Source organism: Bombina bombina, chromosome 7, assembly GCF_027579735.1.
Source record: "Bombina bombina isolate aBomBom1 chromosome 7, aBomBom1.pri, whole genome shotgun sequence".
NCBI lineage: Eukaryota > Metazoa > Chordata > Amphibia > Anura > Bombinatoridae > Bombina > Bombina bombina.
This window is the reverse complement of record NC_069505.1, coordinates 138,730,097-138,754,802: the sequence shown is the minus strand read 5'-3', so window position 1 is coordinate 138,754,802 and position 24,706 is coordinate 138,730,097. Positions and strand designations below refer to the sequence as shown.

Genomic DNA, 24,706 nt, shown 5'->3' with positions numbered 1-24,706 from the left:
TCTGGGACACCAAGGGAGACACAGGTTATTAAGATTTGATTAATTGGTTTGTTTGTATAAATATATGTTTTGTTACACTTGAATGTTTTGCTGATGATGGGGACAAGCTCCTCGAAAACGTTCCATTAAAAAAGAGAATTTTGTTGATCTCATTTTGAAAAAAGACCTGAGAGTGCTGTCATTTGTACAGGAAATATATATATATATATATATATATATATATATATATATATATATATATATATATATATATCTATATCTATATCTATATCTATATATATCTATATATATATATCTATCTATATATATATATATCTATCTATATATATATATATCTATCTCTCTATATATATATATTTCTTCTGTTAAGTGTGATCAGTCCACGGGTCATCATTACTTCTGGGATATTAACTGCTCCCCTACAGGAAGTGCAAGAGGATTCACCCAGCAGAGCTGCATATAGCTCCTCCCCTCTACGTCACTCCCAGTCATTCTCTTGCACCCAGCAACTAGATAGGTCGTGTGAGAGGACTATGGTGATTATACTTAGTTTTATATCTTCAATCAAAAGTTTGTTATTTTAAAATAGCACCGGAGTGTGTTATTACCTCTCTGGCAGAGTTTGAGGAAGAATCTACCAGAGTTTTGCTATGATTTTAGCCGGAGTAGTTAAGATCATATTGCTGTTCTCGGCCATCTGAGGAGTGAGGTAAACTTCAGATCAGGGGACAGCGGGCAGATGAATCTGCATAGAGGTATGTAGCAGTTTTTATTTTCTGACAATGGAATTGATGAGAAAATCCTGCCATACCGATATAATGTCATGTATGTATACTTTACACTTCAGTATTCTGGGAGAATGGTACTTCACTAGAATTACACTGTAAGAAAGACATAAAGCTGTTTAATAACTAGAGATTATGTTTAACGTTTTTGCTGGAATGTAAAATCGTTTTCATTTGCTGAGGTACTGAGTGAATAAATGTTTGGGCACCATTTTTCCACTTGGCAGTTGCTTAAATCTGTTTTTTCTGTCAGTTTCTATTCTCCCTCACTGCTGTGTGTGTGGGGGAGGGGCGCTTTTACTATGCATCAAATATTTCAGTCAGCAACTCATTGTATTCCCTGCATGATCTGGTTCATCTCTACAGAGCTCAGGGGTCTTCAAAACTTATTTTGAGGGAGGTAATTTCTCTCAGCAGAGCTGTGAGAATTATGGTTTGACTGAAATAAAAACTTTTATTCTGTAATTTGTTTCCTGCTTTCAGAAATTGTTATCTTTGCTAATGGGATTAAACCTTTGCTAAAGTTGTGTTGTTTACAAGGATTGAGGCTATAACTGTTTCAATTTATTAATTTTTAACTGTCATAGATCTTCTGTGCTTCTTAAAGGCACAGTACGTTTTAATATTATTCTATTTGAATTGTATTTCCAAGTTGCAAGTTTATTTGCTAGTGTGTTAAACATGTCTGATTCAGAAGATGATACCTGTGTCATTTGTTGCAATGCCAAAGTGGAGCCCAATAGAAATTTATGTACTAACTGTATTGATGCTACTTTAAATAAAAATCAATCTGTACAAATTGAACAAATTTCACCAAACAACGAGGGGAGAGTTATGCCGACTAACTCGCCTCACGTGTCAGTACCTACATCTCCCGCTCAGAGGGAGGTGCGTGATATTGTAGCGCCGAGTACAGCTGGGCGGCCATTACAAATCACATTACAGGATATGGCTACTGTTATGACTGAAGTTTTGGCTAAATTACCAGAACTAAAAGGTAAGCGTGATCACTCTGGGGTGAGAACAGAGTGCGCTGATAATATTAGGGCCATGTCAGACACTGCGTCACAGGTGGCAGAACATGAGGACGGAGAACTTCATTCTGTGGGTGACGGTTCTGATCCAAACAGACTGGATTCAGATATTTCAAATTTTAAATTTAAACTGGAAAACCTCCGTGTATTACTAGGGGAGGTGTTAGCGGCTCTGAATGATTGTAACACAGTTGCAATACCAGAGAAAATGTGTAGGTTGGATAAATATTTTGCGGTACCGACGAGTACTGAGGTTTTTCCTATACCTAAGAGACTTACTGAAATTGTTACTAAGGAGTGGGATAGACCCAGTGTGCCGTTCTCACCCCCTCCGATATTTAGAAAAATGTTTCCAATAGACGCCACCACAAGGGACTTATGGCAAACGGTCCCTAAGGTGGAGGGAGCAGTTTCTACTTTAGCTAAGCGTACCACTATCCCGGTGGAGGATAGCTGTGCTTTTTCAGATCCAATGGATAAAAAGTTAGAGGGTTACCTTAAGAAAATGTTTGTTCAACAAGGTTTTATATTGCAACCCCTTGCATGCATTGCTCCGATCACGGCTGCAGCGGCATTCTGGATTGAGTCTCTGGAAGAGAACATTGGTTCAGCTACTCTGGACGACATTACGGACAGGCTTAGAGTCCTTAAACTAGCTAATTCATTCATTTCGGAGGCCGTAGTACATCTTACTAAACTTACGGCGAAGAATTCAGGATTCGCCATTCAGGCACGCAGGGCGCTGTGGCTAAAATCCTGGTCAGCTGATGTTACTTCTAAGTCTAAATTGCTTAATATACCTTTCAAAGGGCAGACCTTATTCGGGCCCGGGTTGAAAGAGATTATCGCTGACATTACAGGAGGTAAAGGCCATGCCCTGCCTCAGGACAAAGCCAAAGCCAAGACTAGACAGTCTAGTTTTCGTTCCTTTCGTAATTTCAAAGCAGGAGCAGCATCAACTTCCTCTGCACCAAAACAGGAAGGAGCTGTTGCTCGCTACAGACAAGGCTGGAAACCTAACCAGTCCTGGAACAAGGGCAAGCAGACTAGGAAACCTGCTGCTGCCCCCAAAACAGCATGAATTGAGGGCCCCCGATCCGGGATCGGATCTAGTGGGGGGCAGACTTTCTCTCTTCGCCCAGGCTTGGGCAAGAGATGTTCAGGATCCCTGGGCGCTAGAGATAATATCTCAGGGATACCTTCTGGACTTCAAATACTCTCCTCCAAGAGAGAGATTTCATCTGTCAAGATTGTCAACAATCCAGACAAAGAAAGAGGCTTTTCTACGCTGCGTACAAGAGCTCTTGTTAATGGGAGTAATCCATCCAGTTCCACGATCGGAACAGGGACAGGGGTTTTACTCAAATCTGTTTGTGGTTCCCAAAAAAGAGGGAACTTTCAGACCAATCCTGGACTTAAAGATCCTAAACAAATTCCTAAGAGTTCCATCGTTCAAGATGGAGACTATTCGGACAATTTTACCTATGATCCAAGAGGGTCAGTACATGACCACTGTAGATTTAAAAGATGCTTACCTGCACATACCGATTCACAAAGATCATTACCGGTACCTAAGGTTTGCCTTCCTAGACAGGCATTACCAGTTTGTGGCTCTTCCATTCGGATTGGCTACAGCGCCAAGAATCTTCACAAAGGTTCTGGGTGCTCTTCTGGCGGTACTAAGACCGCGGGGAATCTCGGTAGCTCCATACCTAGACGACATTCTGATACAAGCTTCAAGCTTTCAAACTGCCAAATCTCATACAGAGTTAGTGCTGGCATTTCTAAGGTCACATGGATGGAAGGTGAACGAAAAGAAAAGTTCACTCGTTCCACTCACAAGAGTTCCCTTCCTGGGGACTCTTATAGATTCTGTAGAAATGAAGATTTACCTGACAGAGGACAGGCTATCAAGACTTCAAAGTGCTTGCCGCACTCTTCATTCCATTCAACACCCGTCAGTGGCTCAATGTATGGAGGTAATCGGCTTAATGGTAGCGGCAATGGACATAGTACCCTTTGCACGCTTACACCTCAGACCACTGCAACTGTGCATGCTAGGTCAGTGGAAGGGGATTACTCAGACTTATCCCCTTCTCTGAATCTGGATCAAGAGACCAGAAATTCTCTTCTATGGTGGCTTTCTCGGCCACACCTGTCCAGGGGGATGCCATTCAGCAGACCAGACTGGACAATTGTAACAACAGACGCCAGCCTTCTAGGTTGGGGTGCCGTCTGGAATTCCCTGAAGGCTCAGGGACTATGGAGTCAGGAGGAGAGTCTCCTGCCAATAAACATTCTGGAATTGAGAGCAGTTCTCAATGCCCTCCTGGCTTGGCCCCAGTTGACAACTCGGGGGTTCATCAGGTTTCAGTCGGACAACATCACGACTGTAGCTTACATCAACCATCAGGGAGGGACAAGAAGCTCCCTAGCTATGATGGAAGTATCAAAGATAATTCGCTGGGCAGAGTCTCACTCTTGCCACCTGTCAGCAATCCACATCCCGGGAGTGGAGAACTGGGAGGCGGATTTCTTAAGTCGTCAGACTTTTCATCCGGGGGAGTGGGAACTTCATCCGGAGGTCTTTGCCCAAATACTTCGACGTTGGGGCAAACCAGAGATAGATCTCATGGCGTCTCGACAGAACGCCAAGCTTCCTCGTTACGGGTCCAGATCCAGGGATCCAGGAGCAGTCCTGATAGATGCTCTGACAGCACCTTGGGACTTCAGGATGGCTTACGTGTTTCCACCCTTCCCGTTGCTTCCTCGATTGATAGCCAGAATCAAACAAGAGAGAGCATCAGTGATTCTAATAGCACCTGCGTGGCCACGCAGGACTTGGTATACAGACCTGGTGGACATGTCATCCTGTCCGCCTTGGTCTCTACCTCTGAAACAGGACCTTCTGATACAGGGTCCCTTCAAACATCAAAATCTAACTTCTCTGAAGCTGACTGCTTGGAAATTGAACGCTTAATTTTATCAAGACGTGGGTTTTCTGAGTCAGTTATTAGTACCTTAATACAGACTAGGAAACCGGTTACCAGAAAGATTTACCATAAGATATGGCGTAAATACCTACATTGGTGTGAATCCAAAGGTTACTCTTGGAGTAAGGTTAGGATTCCTAGGATATTGTCTTTTCTACAAGAAGGTTTAGAAAAGGGTTTTTCTGCTAGTTCATTAAAGGGACAGATCTCAGCTCTGTCCATTCTGTTACACAAACGTCTGTCAGAAGTTCCTGACGTCCAGGCTTTTTGTCAGGCTTTGGCCAGGATTAAGCCTGTGTTTAAAACTGTTGCTCCACCATGGAGTTTAAACCTTGTTCTTAATGTTTTACAGGGCGTTCCGTTTGAACCCCTTCATTCCATTGATATAAAGTTGTTATCTTGGAAAGTTCTATTTTTAATGGCTATTTCCTCGGCTCGAAGAGTCTCTGAATTATCAGCCTTACATTGTGATTCTCCTTATTTGATTTTTCATTCGGATAAGGTAGTCCTGCGTACTAAACCTGGGTTCTTACCTAAGGTAGTTACTAACAGGAATATCAATCAAGAGATTGTTGTTCCTTCTTTATGCCCACATCCTTCTTCAAAGAAGGAACGTCTACTGCACAACCTGGATGTAGTCCGGGCTCTAAAATTTTACTTGCAGGCAACTAAGGAATTCCGACAAACGTCTTCTCTGTTTGTCATTTACTCTGGGCAGAGGAGAGGTCAAAAAGCTTCCGCTACCTCTTTCTTTTTGGCTTCGTAGCATAATTCGTTTAGCTTATGAGACTGCTGGACGGAAGCCCCCTGAAAGAATTACAGCTCATTCTACTAGAGCTGTGGCTTCCACTTGGGCCTTCAAGAATGAGGCCTCTGTTGAACAGATTTGCAAGGCTGCAACTTGGTCTTCGCTTCATACTTTTTCCAAATTTTACAAATTTGACACCTTTGCTTCATCGGAGGCTATTTTTGGGAGAAAGGTTCTTCAGGCAGTGGTTCCTTCTGTATAAAGAGTCTGCCTATCCCTCCCGTCATCCGTGTACTTTTGCTTTGGTATTGGTATCCCAGAAGTAATGATGACCCGTGGACTGATCACACTTAACAGAAGAAAACATAATTTATGCTTACCTGATAAATTCCTTTCTTCTGTAGTGTGATCAGTCCACGGCCCGCCCTGTTTTTAAGGCAGGTAAATATTTTTTAATTTATACTCCAGTCACCACTTCACCCTTGGCTTTTCCTTTCTCGTTGGTCCTTGGTCGAATGACTGGGAGTGACGTAGAGGGGAGGAGCTATATGCAGCTCTGCTGGGTGAATCCTCTTGCACTTCCTGTAGGGGAGCAGTTAATATCCCAGAAGTAATGATGACCCGTGGACTGATCACACTACAGAAGAAAGGAATTTATCAGGTAAGCATAAATTATGTTATATATATCTATATATATATATATATCTATATATATATCTATATATATATATATATCTCTATATCTATATATATATCTCTATATATATATATATCTATATATATATATATATCTATATCTATATATATCTATCTATATATATATATATATATATATATATATCTATATATATCTATCTATATATATATCTATATCTATATTTCTCCAACATAGGTGTGTCCGGTCCACGGCGTCATCCTTACTTGTGGGATATTCTCTTCCCCAACAGGAAATGGCAAAGAGCCCAGCAAAGCTGGTCACATGATCCCTCCTAGGCTCCGCCTTCCCCAGTCATTCTCTTTGCCGTTGCATAGGCAACATCTCCACGGAGATGGCTCAGAGTTTTTTGGTGTTTAAATGTAGTTTTTATTCTTCAATCAAGAGTTTGTTATTTTAAAATAGTGCTGGTATGTACTATTTACTCTGAAACAGAAAAGAGATGAAGATTTCTGTTTGTAAGAGGAAAATGATTTTAGCAACCGTTACTAAAATCGATGGCTGTTTCCACACAGGACTGTTGAGAGGAATTAACTTCAGTTGGGGGAAACAGTGAGCAGACTTTGGCTGCTTGAGGTATGACACATTTCTAACAAGACTTGGTAATGCTGGAAGCTGTCATTTTCCCTATGGGATCCGGTAAGCCATTTTCTTAATTTTCAATATAAGAATACAAGGGCTTCACAAGGGCTTTAAAGACTGGTAGACATTTTTCTGGGCCAAAACGATTACTATATAAGCATGTTTAATGGTTTATAACTTAGGAGAGTTATTTTAATCTTGGCAATTTGTTTAAAAAAACAACTGTATTGGACACCTTTTTCACTGGGGGCCTTTTCTAGTCATAGGCAGAGCCTCATTTTCGCGCCACTAATGCGCAGTTGTTTTTGAGAAGCAAGGCATGCAGATGCATGTGTGAGGAGCTCAGATCCACTGAAAAAGCTTATTGAAGGCGTCATTTGGTATCGTATTCCCCTCTGGGCTTGGTTGGGTATCAGCAAAGGGACTGTATAGGGGTTAAATGTAAAAACGGCTCCGGTTCCGTTATTTTAAGAGTTAAAGCTTTCAAATTTGGTGTGCAATACTTTTAAGGCTTTATGACACTGTGGTGACATTTTGGTGAATTTTGAACATTTCCTTCATACTTTTGCGTATATTCAGTAAAAAAGTGTGTTCAGTTTAAAATTTAAAGAGACAGTAACGGTTTTATTTTAAAACGTTTTTTGTGCTTTGTTACCAAGTTTATGCCTATTAACATGTCTGAACTATCAGATAGACGATGTTCTGTATGTTCGGAAGCCAAGGTTCCTATCCATTTAAATATATGTGATAAATGTGACAAACAAAGTAGGGACAATGATACCACTGATAATAATGTTGCCCAAAACGATTCCTTAAATGAGGGGAGTAAGCATGGTACTGCATCATCCCCTTCTATGTCTACACCAGTCTTGCCCACTCAGGAGGCCCCTAGTACATCTAGTGCGCCAATCCTCCTTACTATGCAACAATTAACGGCTGTAATGGATAATTCTATTAAAAACATTTTAGCCAAAATGCCCACTTATCAGCGAAAGCGCGACTGCTCTGTTTTAGATACTGAAGAGCATGAGGACGCTGATGATAATGGTTCTGACATGCCCTTACACCAGTCTGAAGGGGCTAGGGAGGTTTTGTCTGAGGGAGAAATTTCAGATTCAGGAAAAATTTCTCAACAAGCTGAACCTGATGTTATTACATTTAAATTTAAATTGGAACATCTCCGCGCTCTGCTTAAGGAGGTGTTATCTACTCTGGATGATTGTGACAATTTGGTCATTCCAGAGAAATTATGTAAAATGGACAGGTTCCTGGAGGTCCCGGTGCCCCCCGAAGCTTTTCCTATACCCAAGCGGGTGGCGGACATTGTAAATAAAGAATGGGAAAGGCCCGGCATACCTTTTGTCCCTCCCCCTATATTTAAGAAATTATTTCCTATGGTCGACCCCAGGAAGGACTTATGGCAGACAGTCCCCAAGGTCGAGGGGGCGGTTTCTACTCTAAACAATCGCACCACTATCCCTATAGAAGATAGTTGTGCTTTTAAAGATCCTATGGACAAAAAATTAGAGGGTTTGCTTAAAAAGATGTTTGTTCAGCAAGGTTACCTTCTACAACCAATTTCATGCATTGTTCCTGTCACTACAGCAGCGTGTTTCTGGTTCGAGGAACTAGAAAAGTCGCTCAATCAAGCATCCTCTTATGAGGAGGTTATGGGCAGAGTTCAAGCACTTAAGTTGGCTAACTCTTTTACCTTAGACGCCACTTTGCAATTAGCTAGATTAGCGGCGAAAAATTCAGGGTTTGCTATTGTGGCGCGCAGAGCGCTTTGGCTAAAGTCTTGGTCAGCGGATGCGTCCTCCAAGAACAAATTGCTTAACATACCTTTCAAGGGGAAAACGCTGTTTGGCCCTGACTTGAAAGAGATTATTTCAGATATCACTGGGGGTAAGGGCCACGCCCTTCCTCAGGATAGGTCTTTTAAGGCTAAAAATAAACCAAATTTTCGTCCCTTTCGCAGAAACGGACCAGCCTCAAGTTCTACATCCTCTAAGCAAGAGGGTAATACTTCTCAAACCAAGCCAGCCTGGAGGCCAATGCAAGGCTGGAACAAAGGTAAGCAGGCCAAGAAACCTGCCACTGCTACCAAGACAGCATGAGATGTTGGCCCCCGATCCGGGACCGGATCTGGTGGGGGGCAGACTTTCTCTCTTCGCTCAGGCTTGGGCAAGAGATGTTCTGGATCCTTGGGCGCTAGAAATAGTCTCCCAAGGTTATCTTCTGGAATTCAAGGAGCTACCCCCAAGGGGAAGGTTCCACAGGTCTCAATTGTCTTCAGACCACATAAAAAGACAGGCATTCTTACATTGTGTAGAAGACCTGTTAAAAATGGGAGTGATTCATCCTGTTCCATTAGGAGAACAAGGGATGGGATTCTACTCCAATCTGTTCATAGTTCCCAAAAAAGAGGGAACATTCAGACCAATCTTAGATCTCAAGATCCTAAACAAATTTCTCAAGGTTCCATCGTTCAAAATGGAAACCATTCGGACAATTCTTCCTACCATCCAGGAAGGTCAATTCATGACCACGGTGGATTTAAAGGATGCGTATCTACATATTCCTATCCACAAGGAACATCATCGGTTCCTAAGGTTCGCCTTTCTGGACAAGCATTACCAGTTTGTGGCACTTCCATTCGGATTAGCCACTGCTCCAAGAATTTTCACAAAGGTACTAGGGTCCCTTCTAGCGGTGCTAAGACCAAGGGGCATTGCAGTAGTACCTTACTTGGACGACATACTGATTCAAGTGTCGTCTCTACCACAAGCAAAGGCTCATACGGACATTGTCCTGGCCTTTCTCAGATCTCACGGGTGGAAAGTGAACGTAGAAAAAAGTTCTCTATCTCCGTCAACAAGAGTTCCCTTCTTGGGAACAATAATAGACTCCTTAGAAATGAGGATTTTTCTGACAGAGGCCAGAAAATCAAAACTTCTAAGCTCTTGTCAAGTACTTCATTCTGTTCTTCTTCCTTCCATAGCGCAGTGCATGGAAGTAATAGGTTTGATGGTCGCGGCAATGGACATAGTTCCTTTTGCGCTAATTCATCTAAGACCATTACAACTGTGCATGCTCAGTCAGTGGAATGGGGATTATACAGACTTGTCTCCGACGATACAAGTAGATCAGAGGACCAGAGATTCACTCCGTTGGTGGCTGACCCTGGACAACCTGTCACAAGGGATGGGCTTCCGCAGACCAGAGTGGGTCATTGTCACGACCGACGCCAGTCTGGTGGGCTGGGGCACGGTCTGGGAACCCCTGAAAGCTCAGGGTCTTTGGTCTCGGGAAGAATCTCTTCTCCCGATAAATATTCTGGAACTGAGAGCGATATTCAATGCTCTCAAGGCTTGGCCTCAGCTAGCAAAGGCCAAATTCATACAGTTTCAATCAGACAACATGACGACTGTTGCGTATATCAACCATCAGGGGGGAACAAGGAGTTCCCTGGCGATGGAAGAAGTGACCAAAATAATTCAATGGGCGGAGACTCACTCCTGCCACTTGTCTGCAATCCACATCCCAGGAGTGGAAAATTGGGAAGCGGATTTTCTGAGTCGTCAGACATTTCATCCGGGGGAGTGGGAACTCCATCCGGAAATCTTTGCCCAAATAATTCAATTGTGGGGCATTCCAGACATGGATCTGATGGCGTCTCGTCAGAACTTCAAGGTTCCTTGCTACGGGTCCAGATCCAGGGATCCCAAGGCGACTCTAGTGGATGCACTAGTAGCACCTTGGAGCTTCAACCTAGCTTATGTGTTTCCACCGTTTCCTCTCATTCCCAGGCTGGTAGCCAGGATCAAACAGGAGAGGGTATCGGTGATCTTGATAGCTCCTGCGTGGCCACGCAGGACTTGGTATGCAGATCTGGTGAATATGTCATCGGCTCCACCATGGAAGCTACCTTTGAGACAGGACCTTCTTGTTCAAGGTCCGTTCGAACATCCGAATCTGGCCTCACTCCAACTGACTGCTTGGAGATTGAACGCTTGATTTTATCAAAGCGAGGGTTCTCAGATTCTGTCATTGATACTCTTGTTCAGGCCAGAAAGCCTGTAACTAGAAAAATCTACCATAAAATATGGAAAAAATATATCTGTTGGTGTGAATCTAAAGGATTCCCATGGAACAAGATAAAAATTCCTAAGATTCTATCCTTTCTTCAAGAAGGTTTGGAGAAAGGATTATCTGCAAGTTCTTTGAAGGGACAGATTTCTGCTTTATCTGTTTTACTTCACAAAAAGCTGGCGGCTGTGCCAGATGTTCAAGCTTTTGTTCAGGCTCTGGTTAGAATCAAGCCTGTTTACAAACCTTTGACTCCTCCTTGGAGTCTCAATTTAGTTCTTTCAGTTCTTCAGGGGGTTCCGTTTGAACCCCTACATTCCGTTGATATCAAGTTATTATCTTGGAAAGTTTTGTTTTTGGTTGCAATTTCTTCTGCTAGAAGAGTTTCAGAGTTATCTGCTCTGCAGTGTTCTCCTCCTTATCTGGTGTTCCATGCAGATAAGGTGGTTTTGCGTACTAAACCTGGTTTTCTTCCGAAAGTTGTTTCTAACAAAAATATTAACCAGGAGATAGTCGTGCCTTCTTTGTGTCCGAATCCAGTTTCAAAGAAGGAACGTTTGTTGCACAATCTGGATGTAGTTCGTGCTCTAAAATTCTATTTAGAGGCTACAAAGGATTTCAGACAAACATCTTCCTTGTTTGTTGTTTATTCTGGTAAAAGGAGAGGTCAAAAAGCAACTTCTACCTCTCTCTCTTTTTGGCTTAAAAGCATCATCAGATTGGCTTATGAGACTGCCGGACGGCAACCTCCTGAAAGAATCACAGCTCATTCCACTAGGGCCGTGGCTTCCACATGGGCCTTCAAGAACGAGGCTTCTGTTGATCAGATATGTAAGGCAGCGACTTGGTCTTCACTGCACACTTTTACCAAATTTTACAAATTTGATACTTTTGCTTCTTCTGAGGCTATTTTTGGGAGAAAGGTTTTGCAAGCCGTGGTGCCTTCCATCTAGGTGACCTGATTTGCTCCCTCCCATCATCCGTGTCCTAAAGCTTTGGTATTGGTTCCCACAAGTAAGGATGACGCCGTGGACCGGACACACCTATGTTGGAGAAAACAGAATTTGTTTACCTGATAAATTACTTTCTCCAACGGTGTGTCCGGCCCACGGCCCGCCCTGGTTTTTTAATCAGGTCTGATGATTTATTTTCTCTAACTACAGTCACCACGGTATCATATGATTTCTCCTATGCAAATATTCCTCCTTTACGTCGGTCGAATGACTGGGGAAGGCGGAGCCTAGGAGGGATCATGTGACCAGCTTTGCTGGGCTCTTTGCCATTTCCTGTTGGGGAAGAGAATATCCCACAAGTAAGGATGACGCCGTGGACCGGACACACCGTTGGAGAAAGTAATTTATCAGGTAAACATAAATTCTGTTATATATATCTATATCTATATATATCTATATATATATATCTATATATCTATCTATATATATCTATATATATATATATATATATATATATATATAATGTGTGTATATATTGTGCGCACGATTTACTAAAATGTGAGCACACACTTACTTCATTTATACAGACTAGCTTCCTGCTGCAGCCTGGACAGCCCACGGATGAGAGGTGTAGTTTATTAAGATCCAATCATGGAGCATATTTAAATTAGCCATTCATGAATGCGCACTCAAGTCCATTGTTTGGAAAAGTCTATAGTGTTTCATAATGCTGATATCCCGCCATCTACTTTGTACACCTTTCTCTAATCCTTGTTCTGATCCGGAATTCCCACCACTTTCCAGGGCACGGGATTCAAGCCCCCCACACACACACACACCCACATCTATGTCTCTGCTTATCCTCTGCGCCAGGGTTCTTAACCCCTTCTCTATCTGTAGCGGTAGCATTCCCCACTCCTTTTGCAGTATACACAGCCCACCTAGTCCAGTTGGGCCCTGCTATTAAGGACTCCTTTTGCAGTATCCACAGCCCACCTAGTCCAGTTGGGCCCTGCTATTAAGGATTTACAGCTAGGTCAGGCCACGACCTGTCCGTAATGTTGTTATCCCCCTGTACCCGTTAGTGTGTGATCTGGCAGTCCCGACACTTTCCATGGCACAGGATTCACCTATCCCCTGCTTATATCTGTAGCTGCTGCATTCCCCAGTCCAGCCAGCCAGGAATTTGATAATAAAGGGAGCGCTGAACCCTGCTGTTACAGGATTCACAGCTAGGTGCTGGCCCCTGTGCGGTATAGGTGAGTGGTTAAGTCAGGTCTTTTTTACCTGAACGCTGAAGTTTTGCAAAACTAATTAACAACTTACAAGGTTTTTTTTTTCCCCATATGGCCATAAAAAGATGCTTACCATAATTGTGACTTACAAGATATGCAGTAAAATGGTGAAAAAGTGCTGGCTCTCTGGATACAAACAAGGAATTTAAGGGGCTTTTTACATCCATATAGTTATACTCCAGATTAAGATTATTTGGATGCTCCCATTTTTTAATATAAGATTTCTACTTTTATTTAGTGTATTTATATAAAAGTCAGATGTGTTGTAATGTTCCTTTTCTGTGTCTTTTAGTTTGTTGCTGGTATGGTGACCTATCCATTTGTGCTGGTCTCTAATCTCATGGCTGTGAATAACTGTGGGTAAGTGAGGCATGTGCACTCGTATTTTGCACAACACATCTCCTTGTGGATCTCTTTGTAACACGCTGCCTCCTCTTTTACAGGTTAGCCGGGGGCTACCTTCCTTATGCACCTGCGTACACCTCTTGGATAGACTGCTGGAGACAGCTAAACAGAGAGGTATAGATAGAAAATAATCCTAATGGCTAACCCTGATTGTACAATCCATCTCCTTTTTTTCAATTTGGTCTCAACTGAATGATTAATAGAAGGGCCTCAAGTGATTGTGGTTGATGCTTTACATCTAAGCTTTAGACGTGTGCATTCTGCCGCTAACAAAACTGCCAAATGTATGATGCTTACTTTATATCTGAGCAGGCAAACATTGTTCGTAGTTATCTCCGTTTTATTTCTGAGACCTATTAAAAATGTGATCTGCAGCCTTATTTTTTTATATTAAAAAAGATGATACTGTTATACTTTGGGTTAGTTAGATGATCATTAGAAGCAGAAAGAGAAACATAGCCAGGTTTTGTCAGGTGATGGATACAGTACTCATGTTGTAAAGATTAAAGTGATCGTAAATCTTAGTGGTTGTGAAACGCTAGGATTTACCAGTGGAACAAATAAAGGAACTTTCAGCATGAAGAATTTTATACTTCATGACAAAGTTCTTTTATTTGTCTGAAGCGTTCACCGCACTGAGCTCCTCAGGCAGCCCGCAGCAGAAAGCTATTTTTCAGTGAGGTGACATTTCCATGAACGTGCGGCCCAGCTGGCATTATGCTAGATAGCTAGCACGCTATTGGCTAAAATCACTTCAGTTATAAAATAGCGTTCTGCCGTGGGTTGCCTGAGGCGCTCAGTGCGGCAAACGCTACAGACAGACAAAGGAACTTTCAGTCATGAAGTATTTTATACTTCATGACTGAAAGTCCCCTTAATTTGTTGCACTGGTAAATCCTAGCGTTTCACAAACGCTAGGATTTACTATTGCTTTTTTAACATGGTGCCCTTAAAGTCAAACGCCAACATGAAGAGGAATCACGCAATATTTTAAAATGTCACTGAGGGTAAGGTGTAGATATTTTAAAGGACATTAAACACTAAAAACAAGCCAAGTATTAACCCTCTAGTCAGGGTTGCCGTCATGTGGAAATCTGTCTTTCACTATATTCCAGCACTGAGCTGTTTGCGCTTGTGCATTAACTCTCCTTCAGATACCTGCAGATTAACCTAGTTTTCAAACATTTCAAAATGGCAGCTCTCATCATTAGAGGGACGTACAGGAAATTTATTTAGTATTTAATGTTCCTTTTAAGAAATTGTGAGGAAAAATCTTCTGTACAATAAATTCTACCACCTTTAAAGGGACAGTCAAGTATAAATTAAACTTTCATTATTCAGATAGGACTTTTAATTTTAATCAACTTTCCAATTTACTTTTATCATCAAATTTGCTTTTTTTCTCTTGGTATTCTTAGTTTAAACTAAACATAGGTAGACTCATCTGCTCATTTTTAAGCCTTTGAGGGCTGCCTCTTATCACATGCTTTTTAAATCTCTTTTCAACACAAAGAGACAGAAAGTACACGTGGGCTATATAGATAACACTGTGTTCAGGCACAGAGGGTTATTTAAGATCTAGCACAAAACAATGCTAAATGCAAGACAATAGAAAAACATAATTTATGTAAGAACTTACCTGATAAATTCATTTCTTTCATATTAGCAAGAGTCCATGAGCTAGTGACGTATGGGATATACATTCCTACCAGGAGGCGCAAAGTTTCCCAAACCTCAAAATGCCTATAAATACACCCCTCACCGCACCCACAAATCAGTTTAACGAATAGCCAAGAAGTGGGGTGATAAGAAAAAAGTGCGAAGCATAAAAAATAAGGAATTGGAATAATTGTGCTTTATACAAAAAAATCAAAACCACAACAAAAAGGGTGGGCCTCATGGACTCTTGCTAATATGAAAGAAATGAATTTATCAGGTAAGTTCTTACATAAATTATGTTTTCTTTCATGTAATTAGCAAGAGTCCATGAGCTAGTGACGTATGGGATAATGACTACCCAAGATGTGGATCTTCCACGCAAGAGTCACTAGAGAGGGAGGGATAAAATAAAGACAGCCAATTCCGCTGAAAAAAATCCACACCCAAAATAAAGTTTAAATCTTATAATGAAAAAAACTGAAATTATAAGCAGAAGAATCAAACTGAAACAGCTGCCTGAAGTACTTTTCTACCAAAAACTGCTTCAGAAGAAGAAAACACATCAAAATGGTAGAATTTAGTCAAAGTATGCAAAGAAGACCAAGTTGCTGCTTTGCAAATCTGATCAACCGAAGCTTCATTCCTAAACGCCCAGGAAGTAGAAACCGACCTAGTAGAATGAGCTGTAATCCTTTGAGGCAGAGTTTTACCCGACTCGACATAAGCATGATGAATTAAAGATTTTAACCAAGAAGCCAAAGAAATGGCAGAGGCCTTCTGACCTTTCCTAGAACCGGAAAAGATAACAAATAGACTAGAAGTCTTTCGGAATTTCTTAGTAGCTTCAACATAATATTTCAAAGCTCTAACTACATCCAAAGAATGCAATGATTTCTCCTTAGAATTCTTAGGATTAGGACACAATGAAGGAACCACAATTTCTCTACTAATGTTGTTAGAATTCACAACCTTAGGTAAAAATTTAAAAGAAGTTCGCAACACTGCCTTATCCTGATGAAAAATCAGAAAAGGAGACTCACATGAAAGAGCATATAATTCAGAAACTCTTCTAGCAGAAGAGATGGCCAAAAGAAACAAAACTTTCCAAGAAAGTAATTTAATGTCCAAAGAATGCATAGGTTCAAACGGAGGAGCTTGAAGAGCCCCCAGAACCAAATTCAAACTCCAAGGAGGAGAAATTGACTTAATAACAGGTTTTATACGAACCAAAGCTTGTACAAAACAATGAATATCAGGAAGATTAGCAATCCTTCTGTGAAAAAGAACAGAAAGAGCAGAGATTTGTCCTTTCAAGGAACTTGCAGACAAACCTTTATCCAAACCATCCTGAAGAAACTGTAAAATTCTCGGAATTCTAAAAGAATGCCAGGAAAAATGATGAGAAAGACAACAAGAAATGTAAGTCTTCCAGACTCTATAATATATCTTTCTAGATACAAATTTACGAGCCTGTAACATAGTATTAATCACAGAGTCAGAGAAACCTCTTTGACTAAGAATCAAGCGTTTAATCTCCATACCTTTTAAATTTAAGGATTTGAGATCCTGATGGAAAAAAGGACCTTGCGACAGAAGGTCTGGTCTTAACGGAAGAGTCCACGGTTGGCAAGAGGCCATCCGGACAAGATCCGCATACCAAAACCTGTGAGGCTATGCTGGAGCCACCAGCAGAACAAACGAGCATTCCTTCAGAATCTTGAAGATTACTCTTGGAAGAAGAACTAGAGGCGGAAAGAGATAGGCAGGATGATACTTCCAAGGAAGTGACAATGCATCCACTGCTTCCGCCTGAGGATCCCTGGATCTGGACAGATACCTGGGAAGTTTCTTGTTTAGATGAGAAGCCATCAGATCTATTTCTGGAAGTCCCCACATTTGAACAATCTGAAGAAATACCTCTGGGTGAAGAGACCATTCGCCCGGATGTAACGTTTGGCAACTGAGATAATCCGCTTCCCAATTGTCTATACCTGGGATATGAACCGCAGAAACTAGACAGGAGCTGGATTCCGCCCATACCAGAATTCGAGATACTTCTTTCATAGCCAGAGGACTGTGAGTCCCTCCTTGATGATTGATGTATGCCACAGTTGTGACATTGTCTGTCTGGAAACAAATGAACGATTCTCTCTTTAGAAGAGGCCATGACTGAAGAGCTCTGAAAATTGCACGGAGTTCCAAAATATTGATTGGTAATCTCACCTCCTGAGATTCCCAAACCCCTTGTGCTGTCAGAGACCCCCAAACAGCTCCCCAACCTGTCAGACTTGCATCTGTTGAAATTACAGTCCAGGTCGGAAGAACAAAAGAAGCCCCCTGAACTAAACGATGGTGATCTGTCCACCACGTCAGAGAGTGTCGTACAATCGGTTTTAAATATATTAATTGAGATATCTTTGTGTAATCCCTGCACCACTGGTTCAGCATACAGAGCTGAAGAGGTCGCATGTGAAAACGAGCAAAGGGGATCGCGTCCGATGCAGCAGTCATAAGACCTAGAATTTCCATGCATAAGGCTACCGAAGGGAATGATTGTGATTGAAGGTTTCGACAAGCGGAGATCAATTTTAGACGTCTCTTGTCTGTCAAAGATAGAGTCATGGACACTGAATCTATCTGGAAACCTAAAAAGGTTACCCTTGTCTGAGGAATCAATGAACTTTTCGGTAAATTGATCCTCCAACCATGATTTTGAAGAAACAACACAAGTCGATTCGTATGAGATTCTGCTAAATGTGAAGACTGAGCAAGTACCAAGATATTGTCCAAATAAGGAAATACCACAATACCCTGTTCTCTGATTACAGACAGAAGGGCACCGAGAACCTTTGTAAAAATTCTTGGAGCTGTTGCTAGGCCAAACGGCAGAGCCACAAACTGGTAATGCTTATCTAGGAAAGAGAATCTCAGAAACTGATAGTGATCTGGATGAATCGGAATATGCAGATATGCATCCTGTAAATCTATTGTGGACATATAATGCCCTTGCTGAACAAAAGGCAGGATAGTCCTTATAGTTACCATTTTGAATGTTGGTATCCTTACATAACGATTCAATATTTTTAGATCCAGAACTGGTCTGAAGGAATTCTTTGGTACAATGAAGAGATTTGAATAAAACCCCAGCCCCTGTTCCAGAACTGGAACTGGCATAATTACTCCAGCCAACTCTAGATCTGAAACACATTTCAGAAATGCTTGAGCTTTCGCTGGATTTACTGGGACACGGGAATGAAAAAATCTCTTTGCAGGAGGCCTTATCTTGAAGCCAATTCTGTACCCTTCTGAAACAATGTTCTGAATCCAAAGATTGTGAAATGAATTGATCCAAATTTCTTTGAAAAAACATAATCTGCCCCCTACCAGCTGGGCTGGAATGAGGGCCGCACCTTCATGTGGACTTTGGAGCTGGCTTTGGTTTTCTAAAAGGCTTGGATTTATTCCAGACTGGAGATGGTCTCCAAACTGATACCGCTCCTGTGGGTGAAGGATCAGGGTTTTGTTCCTTATTGTGACGAAAGGAACGAAAACGATTATTAGACCTAAATTTACCTTTAGATTTTTTATCCTGTGGTAAAAAAGTTCCTTTCCCTCCAGTAACAGTTGAGATAATAGAATCCAACTGAGAACCAAATAATTTATTACCCTGGAAAGAAAGGGAAAGCAGAGTAGACTTAGAAGACATATCAGCATTCCAAGTTTTAAGCCATAAAGCTCTTCTAGCTAAAATAGCTAGAGACATATACCTGACATCAACTTTAATGATATCAAAGATGGCATCACAAATAGTTATTAGCATGTTGAAGAAGATTAACAATGCTATGAGAATTATGATCTGTTACTTGTTGCGCTAAAGCTTCTAACCAAAAAGTTGAAGCTGCAGCAACATCCGCTAAAGATATAGCAGGTCTAAGAAGATTACCTGAACATAAGTAAGCTTTTCTTAGAAAGGATTCAATCTTCCTATCTAAAGGATCCTTAAAGGAAGTACTATCTGCCGTAGGAATAGTAGTACGTTCAGCAAGAGTAGAGATAGCCCCATCAACTTTAGGGATTTTGTCCCAAAACTCTAATCTGTCAGATGGCACAGGATATAATTGCTTAAAACGTTTAGAAGGAGTAAATGAATTACCCAAATTATTCCATTCCCTGGAGATTACTTCAGAAATAGCATCAGGGAAAGGAAAAACTTCTGGAATAACTACAGGAGATTTAAAAACCTTATTTAAACGCTTAGATTTAGTATCAAGAGGACCAGAATCCTCTATTTCTAATGCAATTAAGACTTCTTTAAGTAAAGAACGAATAAATTCCATTTTGAATAAATATGAAGATTTATCAGCATCAACCTCTGAGACGGAATCCTCTGAACCAGAGGAACCATTATCAGAATCAGAATGATGATGTTCATTTAAAAATTCATCTGAAAAATGAGAAGTTTTAAAAGACCTTTTACGTTTACTAGAAGGAGGAATAACAGACATAGCCTTCTTAATGGATTTAGAAACAAAATCTCTTATGTTTTTACTAGAAGGAGGAATAACAGACATAGCCTTCTTAATGGATTTAGAAACAAAATCTCTTATGTTAACAGGAACACTCTGAGTATTAGATGTTGACGGAACAGCAACAGGTAATGTAACATTACTAAAGGAAATATTATCTGCATTAACAAGTTTGTCATGACATTCATTACAAACAACAGCTGGAGGAACAGATACCATAAGCTTACAGCAGATACACTTAACTTTGGTAGATCCAGCACCAGGCAGCGTTTTTCCAGACGTATCTTCAGACTCAGTGTCAATCTGGGACATCTTGCAATATGTAATAGAAAAAACAACATATAAAAGCAAAATTTATCAAATTCCTTAAATGACAGTTTCAGGAATGGGAAAAAATGCCAGTGAACAAGCTTCTAGCAACCAGAAGCAATAAATAATGAGACTTAAATAATGTGGAGACAATAGTGACGCCCATATTTTTTAGCGCCAAAAAAGACGCCCACATTATTTGGCGCCTAAATGCTTTTGGCGCCAAAAATGATGCCACATCCGGAACGCCGACACTTTTGGCGCAAAATAACGTCAAAAATGACGCAACTTCCGGCGACACGTATGACGCCGGAAACAGAAAATTTTTTCGCGCCAAAACAGTCCACGCCAAGAATGACGCAATAAAATGAAGCATTTTCAGCCCCCGCGAGCCTAACAGCCCACAGGGAAAAAAGTCAAATTTTAAGGTAAGAAAAAAATTGATTTATTCATATGCATTATCCCAAATATGAAACTGACTGTCTGAAATAAGGAATGTTTGAACATCCTGAGTCAAGGCAAATAAATGTTTGAATAGATATATTTAGAACTTTATATAAAAGTGCCCAACCATAGCTTAGAGTGTCACAGAAAATAAGACTTACTTACCCCAGGACACTCATCTACATGTAGTAGAAAGACAAACCAGTACTGAAACGAGAATCGGTAGAGGTAATGGTATATATATGAGTATATCGTCGATCTGAAAAGGGAGGTAAGAGATGAATCTCTACGACCGATAACAGAGAACCTATGAAATAGACCCCGTAGAAGGAGATCATTGAATTCAAATAGGCAATACTCTCCTCACATCCCTCTGACATTCACTGCACGCTGAGAGGAAAACCGGGCTCCAACCTGCTGCGGAGCGCATATCAACGTAGAATCTAGCACAAACTTACTTCACCACCTCCATAGGAGGCAAAGTTTGTAAAACTGATTTGTGGGTGTGGTGAGGGGTGTATTTATAGGCATTCTGAGGTTTGGGAAACTTTGCCCCTCCTGGTAGGAATGTATATCCCATACGTCACTAGCTCATGGACTCTTGCTAATTACATGAAAGAAATAACAAGTCACAGTTATGTGATCAGGGGGCTGGAAGAAGGTTCCTAGATAAAAGGTAATCACAGAGGTAAAAAGTATATTAATATAACTGTGTTGGTTTTGCAAAACGGGAGAATGGGTAATAAAAGGATTATCTATCTTTTAAAACAATAACAGTTTTATGGTAGACTGTCCCTTTAAAAAGAATTTGTAGCAGTTCCCATTATACTAAAATAGACCCCCAACACACACAATCTACTTGGTTCTTTTTTTAATCATAGCTTACCTTGAATTGATTTATGTCCTGACAAGTGATTAGATTATCAATTGTAAACATGCTGTCTGCTGTGATGCAAGTGAAGGAAAAGCTTTCTTATGTTTAAATATTCTATTTGTTTACTTTAGGGTAACTTGAATAGAGGAAACAGCCTATTCTTCCGCAAGGTGCCTGCAGGAAAGAGCTACGTATATGAACAGAAGAGATTTTATTAAATTGAGCATCAGGAATTCAGTCTTCACCCTTGGCCGTTTACATTATGGGAGCAAGGAAGAGTGTTAATTTGTACACATTTTGTTTACTATAATGTATGATTTATTGATTTTTTTTTTTTTTTTAATAATCATTCATTCTTGAAAACAGAACGCATCAAATCATTTTTAAAACCTTAAGCGCATTTAATATATTAAAACCACAGTAACGTTTTTCTTAATCTGCTGACCTTCAGCAAACTGTATAATTATTTCTGATTGAGCAGCTAAATATATTTTTTAAGAATCTGTAGTATCAGTCAGTATGTCTTGATATCCTCTGTTGGGGACTGAACAAGTTCCTTATTCTTTAATATTCAGCTGAGGTATCCGTCTATGATGAAAGTGTATTGGTATATGCAACAAAAAAAAATTATTAAATGAAGACAAATTATTTTCCAGATTAAACACAGTGGCAGACGCCATCAGTGTTAAATAATCTGTACAACTTGGAGCGACAATAAAAACACCTTGTTTTTATCTAAAATTGTACTTTATCCCTTACTCCCTAGATGGGCCAGAAAGCAAAATGCTGCAAATTGCCAAAAACAGCTATTTTATTTGCAGAATTAGCTTTTTTGGTCTCCATAGGGATTGTGGGACAAGCAACATTTTACACAAAAACAAGGTGTTTAGTGTTCATTCGATATATTGCTTTTCCACTTAATCCAATTGTATTGTATTCTAGAAGCTAATTGTCAGTGTATGCCTTCTAAACAGGTTTACCATAGCCACGTCTTGCTGATATCCTTGGTAGGTATATAAGGGCTAATCATTGGCTCTCATGTTGATTGAGTCTCAAGCATTCCAGAGGGTAACCTAAATTATGGAAATGTTGTGATACACAGCTAAAGAACAATTCTACATTGTAAGATCATTTTCTATTTTAAGTATATCACAAGTTGATCAAAGTGTAACAGGTCTGTTTGCTGGTGTGATTGTCCCACCTGTGTTCTAAAACACATACAATACAAGTGTTTTCTATCATTCATTCAAATGGTATGTTAACAAGAAAAAAAACATATGGGGGTAAATGTGAAAACACACACGTAATCTCCATGTCAACGCATCTCTTGGAAGTCAAATTTCACATGTAAAGGCCAATTTTGGGTTTTGTGTAAATGATCACAACATGCATAGACAACCATTTGGGCTTTGAGATATATTTGTTATGCCAAAGCCTCCTTTTCTTTGTGCAGCCTGTGATTGGTTGCACTAATGCATACGTTCCAGTGATCAGAAAATACTTTTAAAAATGCAGTTTTTGGCTAACCGTTCCTACAGTTCCTTTTTTAAAAAAAAAAATCTATACAATCTTTTGTCTAAATTCATTTTTAAATATATTAAAGATGGGGTTTCCTTTTTATGCAGTTTTTTTTTTCTTTTTACCATCTGTCCAACAGATTGCATGAAACCCCTAAGCTGTAACTGATATGTATTTACCAGTACGTGGGTTTTAGAATTGACAAACTGTTAAACTGCAGCTTAATCGTACATACAAAACTGGTGCTGTTTATGGGCAAAATAAAATACTAATTATAGTTCTCTACAGCTCTTGCTATGTTACAGCCTTGATTTAGTTTGTGGGGTCCTTTATGACACATGCTCATTAACCTCTTGGTTGCCAGAAGACTATGAAGACCTGTTGGACAGCTAATTGTTGCAGTGCTGTTTGTAGCCAGGATGGTTAATATAATTTGACTGTGATCTTTATTCATGGTGTTAGAGCATTTATATATAAATAAAATGCAACACAGATTATTCTCTAATTTTGATATTTTGTTTTAAACAACTGTGCCTGTCTTCTTCCATATTAAAGCAGTGCAGGGGCTGTTTTGTTCTGTTCCACTCCCTGTTCTGAATATGAGGTGTGACTGTTGGAACAAAGCTGTGATATCTCATCTGTAATTACAATTAAAGCACTGTTACAGAAAACTGTTTTCTATCTTTAGCCTGGAATAGAAAAACTGTATTGGCCATTGTATTAGAAGAAAGCATTAATTATTTTTGCAAAAAAAAATAGCAAAAGAGATCTATCAGGAACATAAAATACCTTTCAATTACATTCTTCTGTAGGCTACCAAAAGATAAAAGGGATACGAAACCCAACAATTTCCTTTTAGTTAATCAGAATGTGCAATTTTATAAAACTTTTCAATTAACTTTATAAAACTTTTCAATTATCAAATGTGCTTTGTTCTCATGTTTTTCTTGGTTGAAGAGATGCCTAGGTAGGTGTCTGCAGCACTGCCTGACAGGAAATGGTGCTGCCATCTAGTGCTCTTGCAAATAGATAACATTCTTGCAAAACTGCTGCCATATAGTGCTCCAGAAATGTGCCGGCTTCTACGCTTACATTAAAACAAATACGTACTGACGCTTGTGGTATCCAAAATACTAAAACGTGGTGTGAAAAGATGTACAAAAATCAAAATAAAAGCAAAGTAATGAAGCGATAAAAATAAAATGAAAATTAACAATTAAAGCAAAGTAGACAATTGGTGGTCCCAAGCCATAAATGCGCAAATACAAGCAATCTAAAATAATAAATAGGATACAGAAAGGAGGCGAGTCCAGTAAATCCCATTGTCAATCGAAAAAGTCAGAATATGCCACCAATAGTGAAAAACCACACAGACAGAACTTGCTGACGAGGTCTGGCCGTGACCAGAGAAGACTTGTAACCTAATCCGGCCTCCATAGTGCGATCAACACCGAGGACTGTGGGTCGCGATACCTAACCGCCGGAACCAACTACTAGCACCGCACATCTTCTTCTGAGATCTAGATTCTGCTGTGGCTGTCTAGGGAGATTCCTAAAAGTGTGGAAAGAGCAATCTCACAGAACAGAGGTCCCCGGTGGGATTTGTGATGCAGTGGATTTCCACTTCAAATTGCTTTTAATCTCTCATACACTGTAAGTGCTTTGTATCTTGCGTTTTTTGTGTTTTATTAAATTTCTACACTAGGAGCTCTCTGAGCAGGCATGTTCTTTGTATCCCAATCTTCTTTTTATACATAGCATATGCCGCTGAATAACA

The 24,706-nt window shown here is 40.3% G+C and overlaps 1 protein-coding gene across 1 annotated transcript in view; it reads left to right on the top strand.

Moving 5' to 3' along the window:
• Positions 1-23,853, top strand: part of MTCH2 (mitochondrial carrier 2) — a 197,882-nt gene extending 174,029 nt beyond the window's left edge. Inside the window, exons 11-13 of the mRNA XM_053720360.1 lie at positions 13,487-13,554; positions 13,638-13,713; positions 21,543-23,853. Of these exons, the coding sequence (XP_053576335.1) occupies positions 13,487-13,554; positions 13,638-13,713; positions 21,543-21,629 (231 nt within the window). The 3' untranslated portion in view covers positions 21,630-23,853. The remainder of the gene's footprint in view (positions 1-13,486; positions 13,555-13,637; positions 13,714-21,542) is intronic.
• Positions 23,854-24,706: the final 853 nt, after the last annotated feature.